Raw genomic sequence first — 13346 nt, 5'->3', positions numbered from 1 at the left:
CATCAACGGTAGTCATCATCATAACAGGGAGGCCCATGTGGCCCCTATTAACCATGTATTTCCTATGTACTTAGCTATATGGTAGGAGTTACAGAAGCTACAGAAGTAGGCATGGCCTACTTAGTCCTTAAGGAATTTAAATATAGTTGGAGAAAACAAAATTTCTTTAAAACTCAAGAAAAGCATGAAGGACAGTATAGTAGAATATTATCTTTGCTAAGTGCTATGAGAGTTCATATACAGTGGTGCTAAAAATGTCTAAAGAAATACGGCTTTGTGGCAAAGATGTTCCTTGAAGGATGGGTATTGGATAAACTAAAGGGATCAAAAGTAGGGGAGTGAAATGTTCGACTTTGTTAGAAACATCTAACTAGAGAGGAGTCTTCTGACACTGGATCAATTTCAGGGTGTCATTTATGAAGAATGGGAGTGATTATTTCTATTCTATCATTTAGATGTGGCAGCTTATTTTGATAGTGATTATAACATGTATGTATTTTGAGATGATTATAATATAGTTTTTCACTTATGAGTTTTGCAAACCTTTCTTAGTGTTTATTAAACAAATATCAGATATAATTTGTATGCCAAATCTCAGATATAATTTGTATGCCAAGTAAAAAAATTCTTCAGTATCACTTACCCCTTCAACTCTTCCTGTGGTTCTCTGCCTTGGTTAAAGTCATCACCATTTACCTTGTGTCTTAATGAAATTTTGAACTATTTTTGACTGTTTCCACAAAGACTAATATCCATGTAAGTTTGGTCACTAGGTAGATAAGTTCTTACTTCTGGAATTCTCTTTCCTGACACGGGTATGCTGCTAGCTTTTGTTATATTTTTCTTGAATTATTATGATAGATTAATGGGTTTTCCTGCTCCTCAGCTCTCCTATGTTTTCAATACTGCTTTAAAAGTTTTTCTAGTGAATGGCTTTCAGTAGGCCACATCTCTGATCCAAAGCCTCAGCTATCTCTTTAGGGGCTGGAATATAACTAAAACTATAAGTTTGTTCCCAGGCTGTCTTTTCCTACACTTTTGTACTCTAGTGCTAATACAATATTATAAATTTGATGGTAAATGGAGAATGGGGTATTCTAAACAGGAAGCAGAATTAGCAAAGACTTGAAAATTTATACAATGTACTTGGATTATCCTTCAGATAAACTTCAACTTGCTCTTCAAAAATGTTACTTCCTATCTCAGCATTTGGGAGGCTGAGACAAGAGGATTTGGTTTGTGGACAGTCTCAGCTACTTAGGTCCTTTGCAACTCAGTGAGACTCTGTTTCAAAATAAAGAATAAAAAATAGGGCTGAGGGGGTAGCTTGGAGGTAGAATGCGCTTTGGTTCCATCCCCAGTACCTCAAAAAAAATGTTACTTCCTATATTACATATCCCCTGACTTTAGCCCTTTTCTTTATGCAATGATAAGTCCTGATTCAGAGTTATTTCTGCTCTTATGTTTCCGCAGCAGGCAACAAATTCTATGGAACATTTATTAAAATTTGTATTCCTACAGTCTTCAGTATAGTGTGTTGAGCACATGTAGCAGTTGACAGTTTTTTTTTTTTTTTAAATTGATCACCAGTATACATAGCAAATACTTCTCTCTTGAAAGCCTAGTCCTTTGCAAGCTAGCTCTGTAGGTCCCTTGAGGCTGCCACTAGGAGGCTCCAAAACCATCCACATGAAGAAATTTGGTTTGCCTCCAGGTTAGGCAAGGAACTGATTTTTGACAAATTCTTATAAAAAGTTTGGTGTCTAAACCTTTTGTAATTTTTTTTAGAATCATGTTTTATATTTGGTTAACTGTGGCATTAGCGTCTTTGGATTACATGCTTGTTTTTGGAGAATTTATATCTAAATGATGGTACGCCAGGAATTATACATTATACTTCTAGCCAGTCTACCATGCTGTGGAGTGAAAGACAATTCTCAAGAGGCTAAGTGAGTTTTTTTTTTTCTTCCAGGTCTGGAGATGGGACCCGGGGGCATTTGACCTTTAAGTTATACCCCCTGCCCTATTTTTTATTCTTTAATTTGAAACAGGGTCTCACTAAGTTGTGGAGGGCCTCACTAAGTAGTTGAGGCTGTCCGTGAACCATGATCCTCCAGTCTCAGCCTCCTAAAAGCTGGGATTGCAAGTGTGTGCCACCACGCCTGGCTGTAAGTTTTCTTTTCATGTATAGAATGGAGGCAAAGACTGCTGACTTCATCACATAATCTAGGGCCTACATATTCATTGTCTTTTTAATAGAAAGGATATATTAAGGGTAACTGTTGGTACTTTTCTTTGCCTATCATTGATTTAACTTTTTAGGATTTTAACTTATAGAGTCAAACAGAAATTTTTACCTAAGATTATTGGTGTTCAAGGTCAAATATGCCAAGCTGTTGGCTATAATTGGCATTCATGACTGCTAATTTGGTATAGCCAATTCTAAACCATTTCTTAGAAGGTTCTTTGTTTAGGTTGCCCTTGATATTATTAGGATAAGTCCAGAATTTATTGATGATTTTTACTATTTAGAGGTGAGGAGTAGAAGAAGAACATAAAGAGCTGTATTGATCTCTTCATGGAATTTTGTCTTTTCTTTTTCTATCTAAATTTACAGTTTTCATGGATGAGTTCATCATCTTTGAGGCTTTCTCCAGTCAATAACTCTTTTTTTCTAAATTTAGAAAGAATACTCAATCTTCAAATTAGAAGAACATTAGGTAATTTTGTCCAATTTACTACCCAGTGAGTGAATTCCCCAGGTACAGAGTAAATCAGCAAGTATCTTAGTTTTGGCTTAAGCTGGTTATATATCTATCCTTGTTTAGGTCTTGCTCTAAAAACCAGTTCTTTGCTTCAAGTTTTATGTATCAGCGTTGACAGTTATTTATGATACTCTTAGTTTTATTTAGCACTTTTGAGAAGAATCACTCAGGACAAACAGAGTATCTTTGTGGATGGAATGTCAGCAATTGAAGATGAAATTAATGAAATAGATGTGACACATTCTGATTATTTGTTTAGATTATTAGATCTACTTCTTAGGAACTTTCATTTGAAAATAGATTAAGTTGATTGGGTATGAATCATGGTCCTAGTATAGAGATGAAGAATCATGGCTGTGGCCAATATTATGAAGGTAGCCTTAGAAATATTTAGCAAATGCATGATTTATTTTGATTAGTTGTGGGAAGGCTCTTCTGCTAGGTTCAGCCTCCAACACAATTGTATAGCATGTTTTTATGAACATTCTTGAGATGAAACTATGCTGTCTTCATCTGAGAATGATGCAAAACTAGAGAAATAATGCAGACCACAGAGGGAACTGGAACAGAGACTTGAACATTCATGGATGTCTGCCAAGTATGCTTATATATTTACATACATTTAGTGGAAGTGGATAAAAATCTTGCTGCGGCATGTTATTTATTCTGCTGGGTGATGTAATAGGGAGAACACTGGCAGTCTGAAGGCCTGGGTTCTAATTTTTGCTTTGTACAAAATCAGCATACAATTCATGTAAATCTCTTCATCCCTGGCCCCTGTTTTTTTATTTATGAAATTTAAAGATACTCTACTCTTACCTGTTCATCTAGAGCAGGAATCACATGTAGATCAAATTTTGTCACTACTTGTTTTTATAAAGTTTTGTTAGAACACAGCCATGCCCATTCACTTATGTCAATCTGTGGCTGCTTTTGCATTATGATAGTAGAGTTGAATAATTATAACAGAGACCTAAAGAATCTAAAATATTTACTGTCTGTCTCTTTATGAAAAGTCTACCAACCTATGCTCTAGAGAACATTAAAAAAGAACCAGGGAGTTTTCAACCATTGAGACTGAGGATGCTTATTGGGTTGGTTGGGAATCTGTTGGTCTGCTTTTTTGTTGCTGTGATGAAATAATTAATTTAAAGGAAGGCTGGTTTATTTTGATGCACAGTTTCAGAGGTTTTCATCCATGGTGAGTTGGCTTTAATGCCTTTGGGTTTGTGGCAGAACATCATGGTAGGAGGGCATGATGGAAGAAAGCTGCTCACCTCATAGCAGTCAGGAAGGAGGGGAGAAAAAGAGAAAGAGAAAGAGAGAGAGAGGGAGAGAGGGAGAGAGAAAGAAAAAGAGAGAGAAAGAGAAAGGGGAGAGAAAGAGGGAGAGAAAGAGAGAAAAAGAGAGACAGAATGAGGACAAGAAAGAGGAGATAGAAGAGAAGAGAAGAAAGGAAATGAAAGGAAAGAAGAGAAAAAGGGTGGGGATAAGGTAAAGTGTCTAAGGGCATGTCCCCAGGAAGACCTTCTTCCCTCAACTAAGTCCCATTTTCACCGTTTCTGTTACCTCCCAGTCGTCTGTTCAACTATGAATCCACCAAAGAATTAACCCACGGATGAGGTTAAAGCCCTCATGATCAAGTCATTTCTCCAAAGTCCCACCTTTGTTTGAACATTGTAACACTGGGAAAAAGCCTTCAATGAGTGAGCCTTTCCATATCTAAACTATATCAGGGACCAGAGATATCAAATGTCCTGTAGGACAGGACATAAAAACGTATTACCTGAAGTTCTAGTAGCTCTTTCACAAGAATTTCTTCTAAGGAACAGATACTTTTGAAAGCTACAACTCTTAAGCCACTAAAGCAATAATTTCTTGAGTTAAAGAGGTTAGAAAAAATTTTAAGACCATTCTCTTTAACCTGAGAAAAAATGTCCACCTAGAAATGTAATCATTTATTATTCTTAATGGTAAAATACTATAATCATTTATTTTAAAATTATTTTAAATTAAACTAATGATGCCTGCAGGTTAATTTTATATAGGAGGCTCTAGAGCTCAGTAGTGCCATCAATTGCAGAGGGCCTGAGATTTTACCTTAATTAGTTTTTTTTTTTTTTTTTGGTGGTACTGGGGTTCCTGGAAGCCCTTCTACCTTAGGGCTACACTCTCAGACCTATTTTATATTATTTTATTTGGAAACAGGGTCTCTTAAACAAGCGCAGCTGGTTTGGAACCTGCGCTATCCTCCTGTCTCCACCTCCCAAGCAGGGGGATTACAAGCCTGCGCCACCACGCCCAGCCTAATTGACTACTTATTTTAATTAGTCGCTTATATGAATAGTCTCATGTAAAAAAAGAAATCAAGAGCCGGGTGTGGTGGCGCATACTTGTAATCCCAGCATTTGGGAGGCTGAGACCTGAGGATCGTGGTTCGCAGACAGCCTCAGCTACTTAGTGAGGCCCTCCGCAACTCAGTGAGACCCGGTTTCAAAATAAAGAATAAAAAAATAGGGCAGAGGGTGTAGCTTGGAGGTCGAATGTCTCTGGGTTCCATCCTCAGACACGCAAAAAAAAAAAAAAAAAAAAAAAGAGATGAGCAGTCTAAAATTGTTGTTTCATGTACTCCGAGCAGCACATTTATTAGATAGAAAATAGAAAGGTTAGTAGCTGTTCTACATCTAATTATACCCCTACCAAAAGATCTCAGAATATTAGACATTATAGACTTTAGGTTTTTTCCATTTTTCTGTTCAACATCTTTAGTGTGTAGTCTTTTGCCTTCTTGCTTTCCGACTCATAGCCAGAAAATGGCTAGTATAACTCTGGGTCTCATGTCTGTGTTTCATGTATTAAAAAAAGGAAGGACTAAAAGACTAGAAGGTAAAAGCTTTTCTTTTTCTCTTTTAGGGAGGCCCTGACTTAATTTGACAAAGGGAAATCCTGTTTTGAGATGGTTTTCTGTAACTCATTGGCCAGAACACCCTTTGATTGAAGGAAGATTATATAGTGTAGCTTTCAGCCTCTGTTAGAGAGGAAGGCAAGGGAGAAGCAATTGTGTTTAGATTTGGGGCCTGCCAGTCAACAATGTCTGTCATATACTTTCATGGCATTGTTGGAAGGATTCCATAAGACAATCTTATTAAAAAGTTATATAAAGTATAATGTAAATAAATAATTATTCATTTGGCTTCTATTACATACCTTTAAACAGTAGAGTGTATCCTTGAATTAGTTTATTCTTATTTTGTAGTCTCAGAGAATATTTGATAGTTATGTTAAATGAGCTCACTTTATTGTCCATATTTTAGAAACTATTAAAATGTAATATATATATATATATATATATATATATATATATATATATATATAATCTTTTCCAATAAGATCTTCTGTTTTCATCTTAGAATTAGTGAGAACCATCCCTACTTCTAGGGATGTGTGTCACACATTCTAACACTTATTGTTACTTTAAAAATATTTGTAGGCTTTTCTTTTAGAGCTCTAAAAATACTTGTCTAGCTGGGTGTGGTGGCGCACGCTTGTAATCCCTGCACTTGGGAGCTGGAGACAGGAGGATTGCGCTGGTTCGGAGCCAGCCTCGCTGGCTTAAGAGACCCTGTTTAAAAATAAAAAAATATAAAATGGGTCTGGGAGTGTAGCCCGGAGGTAGAAGGGCTTCCAGGAATCCCAGTACCACCAAAAATAAATAAATAAATAAAATAAAAATACTTGTCTAAAACTATTTCATCAATCATGCCACATGTGTTATTTTCTCTTAGATGTTGTTGAATATCACTCAGGGAGCCAATGCTTTGCTATTGGTATCATTCAAATGATATCAGTTATTTTTTCCCTCTCAAAACTATTGGAGTCAATAGTGGAAGAATAGTTTTTAGCTCTTTCTCCTGAAAATCCTTTAGCTAACTGTTGAAAATAAAAATTGAACATTTCTAGAGTTGCCATCAAAATTGCTACTGATAGTACCATTTGTTTCTATCATCTGAATGATGTTTTAATTTATAAAAATGAACAAATAATGTCCAGGCATGATGGAATATAGACTGTTTCCTGCTTTTGGGGAATCATTCTATATATTTCTTTTGGAGAAAGGCTGTTTATTGAAGAGAGCAAAAAAAGCCATTCAGAAGTATGAAAAGCAGCCTGTCACTAATGGAGAAATGGGCAAGAGGCAGATCTGTAAAGTGACTCATAGACCTTGCTTATTTCATTGACTTACACAATCTTTCTGAATTGAAAGAGTGATCACTGGTAAGGATAAGGCTATTTTCCCACAGGTACATAAAATATAACAAGAGAAACTCTGGTCAAGTAACCCATAGAATGGTAGTCCTAACTTGAACTGAGTGGTTTAGCTCAGAGGTGAATTTGGAAATAGTATCCAGAATATACAGCATGAAGTAGAAGAAATAACATTCATAATTATGAGCATTCCAAGTTGTATGATTATTTCCAATGGAAAAATGGTAGAGGATGTTAAGAAAAGGCCCTAGGAGATAAGTTAAGTCCTGGAGATGAGCTAAGGAGAATGTGTGAGTAGAATTTTTAATGAGAAAGCTAAAAAAAAAAATCACACAGAAATCTTTAGAGCATTTAGAAATAAACAGAAGAACTTGCAGGATTTGTAACACACTTAAAGAGCTCTCAGGATTATCTGTATCACTTTAGTTTGATGAAAATGCTGGTAGTTTATACATTATGATATCATTTGGGATAAAATAAGACTGATATATTTTTATACTTTTATTAGTGCATTGTAATTACACATCAGATTGAGATTCAAAGTGATACAAACATATATGCACATATCATTTGGTAGATTTCATTTTTGCTGCCTTTCTTTCTTTCTCTTTATAGACATTGTTCGAAGTGATGTTGCCTTGGATAAACAGAAAGGCTGCAAGATTGCCCAGCACCCTGATATTATGCTGGAGCTTCAAAGAGAGAAGGCAGCTCAGATGCATCTGGTTCTTCTAAAGGAGCAATTCTCTAATACTTACAGTAATCTCATATTAACAGGTAAGGCCATTGGAGTCAGCTAGAATCACAGAACTGTATATATTGATGACATCCATCTGTTAGCAAGTTGACACTTAAGATACACTAGTGAGGGATGAAGATAGGTCCACATTTGTCTGTCTCCACCCACTATTTCATGTTTTTATTTGTGATGACTTCTGTCTTTTTCTAACAATATTTTCATAATTTTCAGATGTATTTTGGCTTGAAATTATAGGTGATTCATCATGTGTATTCTCAAAAGACAGAACCAAGCCCTGAAAAATACAACTTCCTAGATATGTTCCAGTAGATTTGAGAGAATTACTAAATTTGGTATCTTTTTAGGAGGCAATATTTTCTTCTTTCTGTGTTTGCCCTTTCTATGAAGTCAGTGAATATAATGATAAAATGTAAAAGAGATACTGAGCTTTAGTCAGAGTTGAGAATGTTCTGTTCCTCCTGGTGTTTGAAATACCTGGGGAATTTGGTTTTCTTTTTAGAAGTAAAGAGGCCAGGAGGCTCAACCATACTTTCTTACATCCTTGGTTCTAGGAGTAAGGTGACTGTGTGTCAGAGCTGCAGAGAGAAGCTTTTGGCACTGTTTTCTGCAGATTTTGCTGGTAAAGAGCATTTTAATTACATGCCTTCCATGTGCTGGGATTATAGGTGTGTGCCACCATGCCAGGCACCTCCATTTTCTTTAGAATATGCAAGGCAGATATGCATATCGATCTGGATGAAATTTAACAGGTCACAAGTATGTGTTTTTCCTTTTTTATGAATAGTTTAACAAATAAAAAGTTGAAATGTTTGACAGGCTATGAACATTTTACACTTATTTTTATGAATTTAAGTTTGCAAAATTTTAACTTTTTATAGGCTTCTTGGCATTTAACTAGGAATTCCTGAGTGGCAACCAATTATTTTTGCTTTTGAATAAGCACTTTTTATCTTGTACCTTGTGGAAAACCCAATAGCATGAGATGAAAGCCAGATTTAAATGCAGCTTTGGTGAGCAGAGAAGAGGATTATGGATTTCATAAGTATAGGCCCTGTGTTTTCCTTCTTTGATAGGTCATTAAAGGAAGGAAAATTTAAAAGTGATTTATAGTATTTCCCTAAATTGGTTAGTGACTGAGTTTATGTTTAGATGTTTACGGAGACCACAGAGTTTTCCCAAGTTTCTTCAGTCTACCTCAAAAGTACACAGGTACGCTTACTATTTTCCAGTGGGGATTGGGTATGGGAATAATTAGAAATAATGTGTTTTTATTCCATTCTTATTCTGATATTTTTAGACACATGTTAGAGGAGGATCATATCCTGTGTTCTTTAATGTGGCATACAAAAGGCTTAGGGTAATTCTAACCCTAACTGTAGCTCCAGAGTATGGCTTGAAGGCATATTATCTTTGAAAACACAGTGTTCTATTGAGTTCAATGGAATCTTTTCTAATTCTCAGTAACATAATCCCTTTGGATGTTTATTCACAGTTCAAACTGTTGGAATCAACATTGTCAACTTTTACCCTGACAACTTGCTTACTTTCTACTAAACAAACTTACCCTAGAGAAGAGCCTCTTTCCTGCTCTTACTTCTCCCAAGCTGCTTCAAAGAGTCCTAAGGCATTTTCAACATTTTTCACCCAAATGCCTGTAGAGAGGTGGTACCTTGAAATAGCAGAGCATTTGGTGTGCCCTGCTTTGTTTACATGAAAGTTCAAAAGGTTTTGGTTCCAGGTGTTGGGAAGAGATGGAATTATTTTAGTGTGGCACCAATAGTAAAACTATTTTAATGTCTTCTAACTAAGTCTTTGATTTTACACAATATGGTTTTCTAATTGTTATGAAGTTTAAGCCTTGATTTCTTGTATAAATCTTGAGAACATGGTCTCTAGACAGCTAAACATAATATTTAAACATAACTAAACTAAGTTTTGTAAATATTTCCCTTTTCAGTGATGAATGTATATTGGTAAGGAGGGTGAGGTTGAAGGGGCAGGGACCTCTCAAATGAAGTGACTTTCTTCACCAACACATTCAGAACACCTACTCTAGGATTTCTGCTTGGTGTGATATTCCACTTATCCACTTATTTGTGTAATGCTGATATAAGGTGTGAAATATTTGTAGTGAGAGTATTTATATGGGAACAAGAGGAGGAAACTGAGCGATTAAAATCTCAGAAAAGATGTTTTTCTTCTTTTCTTTCTTCTTCTTTTTTTTTTTTTTTTTTTTTTTTTTGCGGATCTCGGGATGGAACCCAGAGGCATTTGAACTCTGAGCCACACCCCCTGACCAATTTTTTATTCTTAATTTTGAGACAGGGTCTCACTGAGTTGTGGAGGGCCTCACTAATTAGCTGAGGCTGTCCGCGAACCGCGATCCTCCGGTCTCAGCCTCCCAAATGCTGGGATTATAAGTGTGCGCCACCACGCCTGGCTATAAGAGATAAGTTTTTCAAACCCCTCCTCAGTTTCACCAGTTATTTTCAGAATCTTATATATGTGGCTAGGAATGCATAATAATTATTTCCTGGTCAGTTAGTGGCATATTCTTTATTTTTATCTTTTATTTTTTATTTTTGGTGGTACTGGGGTTCCTGGAAACCCTTCTACCTCCGGGCTACACTCCCAGACACCTATTTTTTATATTTTAATTTGGAAACGGTCTCTTAATCCAGCCAGGCTGGCTTCCAACCTGCGTGATCCTTCTTTCTCCGCTTCCCAAGCGCTTCTCCACTTCCGATTACAAGCGTGCGCCACCATGCCTGGCTCATATTCTTTATTTTTAAGATGTACAACCAAGATCCCAGTATAGTAAAAATATTAATATTGTGTTTAACATATTAGAGGATTAAGCCAGGCGTGGTGGCGCACGCTTGTAATCCCAGCATTTGGGAGTCTGAGACCGGAGGATCGCGGTTCGTGGACAGTCTCAGCTACTTAGTGAGGCCCTCCACAATTTAGTGAGACACTGTTTCAAAATAAATAATAAAAAGTAGGACAGGAGGTGTAGCTCAGAGGTCAAATGCCCCTGGGTTGCATCCCCAGATCCGCAAAAAAAAAAAAAAAAAAAAAAAAAGGATTAAAAGCATGTAGCTATGTCCTAATTTACCTCAAAAGCAAGGCCTGGTTTTTAGGTGTTTTACCTTCAACTGATATAACTATTAGCTGTTGAGGTGAGAGACATGTCTTTATAGTCTACATTTCAGCTAATGATTCCTTTTACGCAGCCACCCTCAGATAAGGACAAATGATATTCTTGAAGGTCTTCTATTTACTGGAAGGAAACAACTCTGTGTTCCTTAGGGATATTTTAGTTAATGGAAACTAATTCTGCCCTCTCAAGAAAAAAGCTAAACCAAAAAAATCTTTGGTTCATATATCTTGTTGAAGTATTTATATTATATTTTTAGAAAAGTGGTCATTTTTATGTATATTTTGATGTTTATAAATTTGACTTAATATTATCATGTGAATGCTTTACTTGGTATTGCAAATAATGTTAGCTTAACCTAGCCAGAGGTTTTTTGAAATCAACTCTAAGGTTACTGGAAAGTGCTGGAGTAATTTCAGTGGAGCATCAGCAGTGGAACTATTTTAAATGGTGATGAGTCATGTACTGCACTTTTCACACTTACTTGATGACACAGGTATGTGTGCTTTCCTACAAATTCGTAAGAGAGTACTGTCACTGCATGTGATTAAAAGAGTGAGAAATGAAAGGAAGAATTGGGATGGTGCCTTTAAGAAACAATAGAGATCAGATAGTTTAAACATTTTTTGTTCAAATGATTCCTGATATAGTAATGCTTTGTATATTTGTTCACAATGTTTTGTTATATACATAGTAAATGAATTCACCTGAAGTCTACTTTTTAAGGGATATCAACATGTTTTATATAATTTTTATGTCTCATATTCAGTTTTTTGTCTTCCTTCTCCTCACCCTCTTTACCTTTTGAAGGTGTTCATTGAACTTTTGTGATGGAATTCTGTACTGTAATAAAATGAAAACCAAAAAAAGTTAAGTTAGCCTTAAGGAGAAAATAACTTTTAGGATTTTGTTTAGAACATAAGCTCCTGGAGGGAAAAGAGTATCATATTTGTGTAGCATTCTGAGTAATATGTACAAGATAGTAAAAGGTTCTGAAATGAAGTCAAGTTTTAAAAAATTTTTGCTGTGAATATATCTAGTCATCCTTTTGCATCCAGGTAGCTAGAAACAATGTAGCCATTATGAATGGACGGCATTACTCAAGACATGGTTCAATATTTTTTTATGAGGATTCTTGTTTTTATTGGTTGCCACATTTGATTTTATACTTCTTTATTCTGTCATTAGACTTTGAACTAGAGCAGGATTTGTGTGGTTGTCTTTCTTGTATTACTATGGTAAATAAATGGAGGAAAATATTGTACTTCTTTGTTGTGCCCATTCTGGTAACTTCAGTTAAGTGAAAGAGTTCAAAGTCAGTGGAAAAAGATCTGTTCTTTCAGTTCCCATAAACCATAATTCTCAGGGAACTATTTCAAGGTGTTCATAAGGCTGTAGTAGTCAGCCAAGCACAAAAATTATTCTTGATTTGAATTCTTTCTCTGCAGTATCTTTCTTGATCATTATAATATAAAGAATTCTTTTCTTCATTTATCACTATATTTTATAATTGTCTATGTCATTTATTTGGAAATTTGGGAGATGTTTAAAGTAATTCCTGCTAATGCCTATTGATTTTGACTGTATTTCAAAATTACTTTTGTTACTCATTTGAAAAATAGTTTCTCTTCTTTAAATGACTACTATGGCTTCTCAGTTGATGAAGTATACTTAATGTTGTTTTGAAGATCCCAAGAGATCCATCTGCCTCCCTATTTTGCTCATTCCTCTGCTTAAGTGAATCTACTATAAATATATCTGCACAAACTGTATCATTAAATATTCCAAATTATATTCCACTATACCCCACATATTTAGAACAGCTTTTTATTTCCCACTTGGCAGGTTCTCTTTTAACTTATTCAAAATCATCTTTAAGAGCCTCTTTATATGTAGGAGCAGCACATTTTCACTAGAGTGAGGAGACAGTCAAACAATGTATGTCTATCAATGTAAACTAGTGGTTGTAATTAGATATATAGCACAACCAAAACTCCTGGATAGAAGAGTTTTTAAATCAAATTTTCTCCCCCGTGGCATTTACAAATTTTATCAAATAAAGTAATGTTTAAAATGACCTTGACCAGTCTGAAGCATTGTGTTATATTTATTTACAAACTTATTAACATTTTATGGAGGGCTGTGAAGTATATTACCATAGAAGATAGAGGTTGTGTAGTGTGTGTGTGTGTGTGTGTGTGTGTGTGTGTGTGTATGTGTGTTTTGTTAAACTAGGATTTCAAACTTTCAATGTAAAAAACTTTCAATATAAAAATTTATAGACTGTCCAGGAACTAACATTCTCTATCTACATATATAAATATAAATAATATGTTCATATATATGTTTATATGTCAACATATATATGGGAGAGATTTTATGAGGGAAATTGGCTCAC

At 35.4% G+C, this 13346-nt stretch overlaps 1 protein-coding gene across 3 annotated transcripts in view; it reads left to right on the top strand.

Annotated features, from left to right (window-relative positions):
• Positions 1–13346, top strand: part of HPSE2 (heparanase 2 (inactive)) — a gene marked incomplete at both ends in the record, with an annotated part of 666883 nt that overhangs the window by 68110 nt on the left and 585427 nt on the right. For 2 of the 3 annotated variants that reach the window (XM_080694400.1, XM_080694399.1), the window contains one exon: positions 7647–7808. The exons of the other annotated variant lie outside the window; for it this stretch is intronic. In XM_080694400.1, coding sequence (XP_080550526.1) covers positions 7647–7808 — 162 coding nt within the window. The remainder of the gene's footprint in view (positions 1–7646; positions 7809–13346) is intronic. 3 annotated transcript variants of the gene reach the window in all.

The sequence above is a fragment of the Muscardinus avellanarius genome, assembly GCF_963383645.1.
Source record: "Muscardinus avellanarius genome assembly, chromosome: 4".
Lineage (NCBI taxonomy): Eukaryota > Metazoa > Chordata > Mammalia > Rodentia > Gliridae > Muscardinus > Muscardinus avellanarius.
This window is presented reverse-complemented; position numbering and strand designations above follow the sequence as displayed.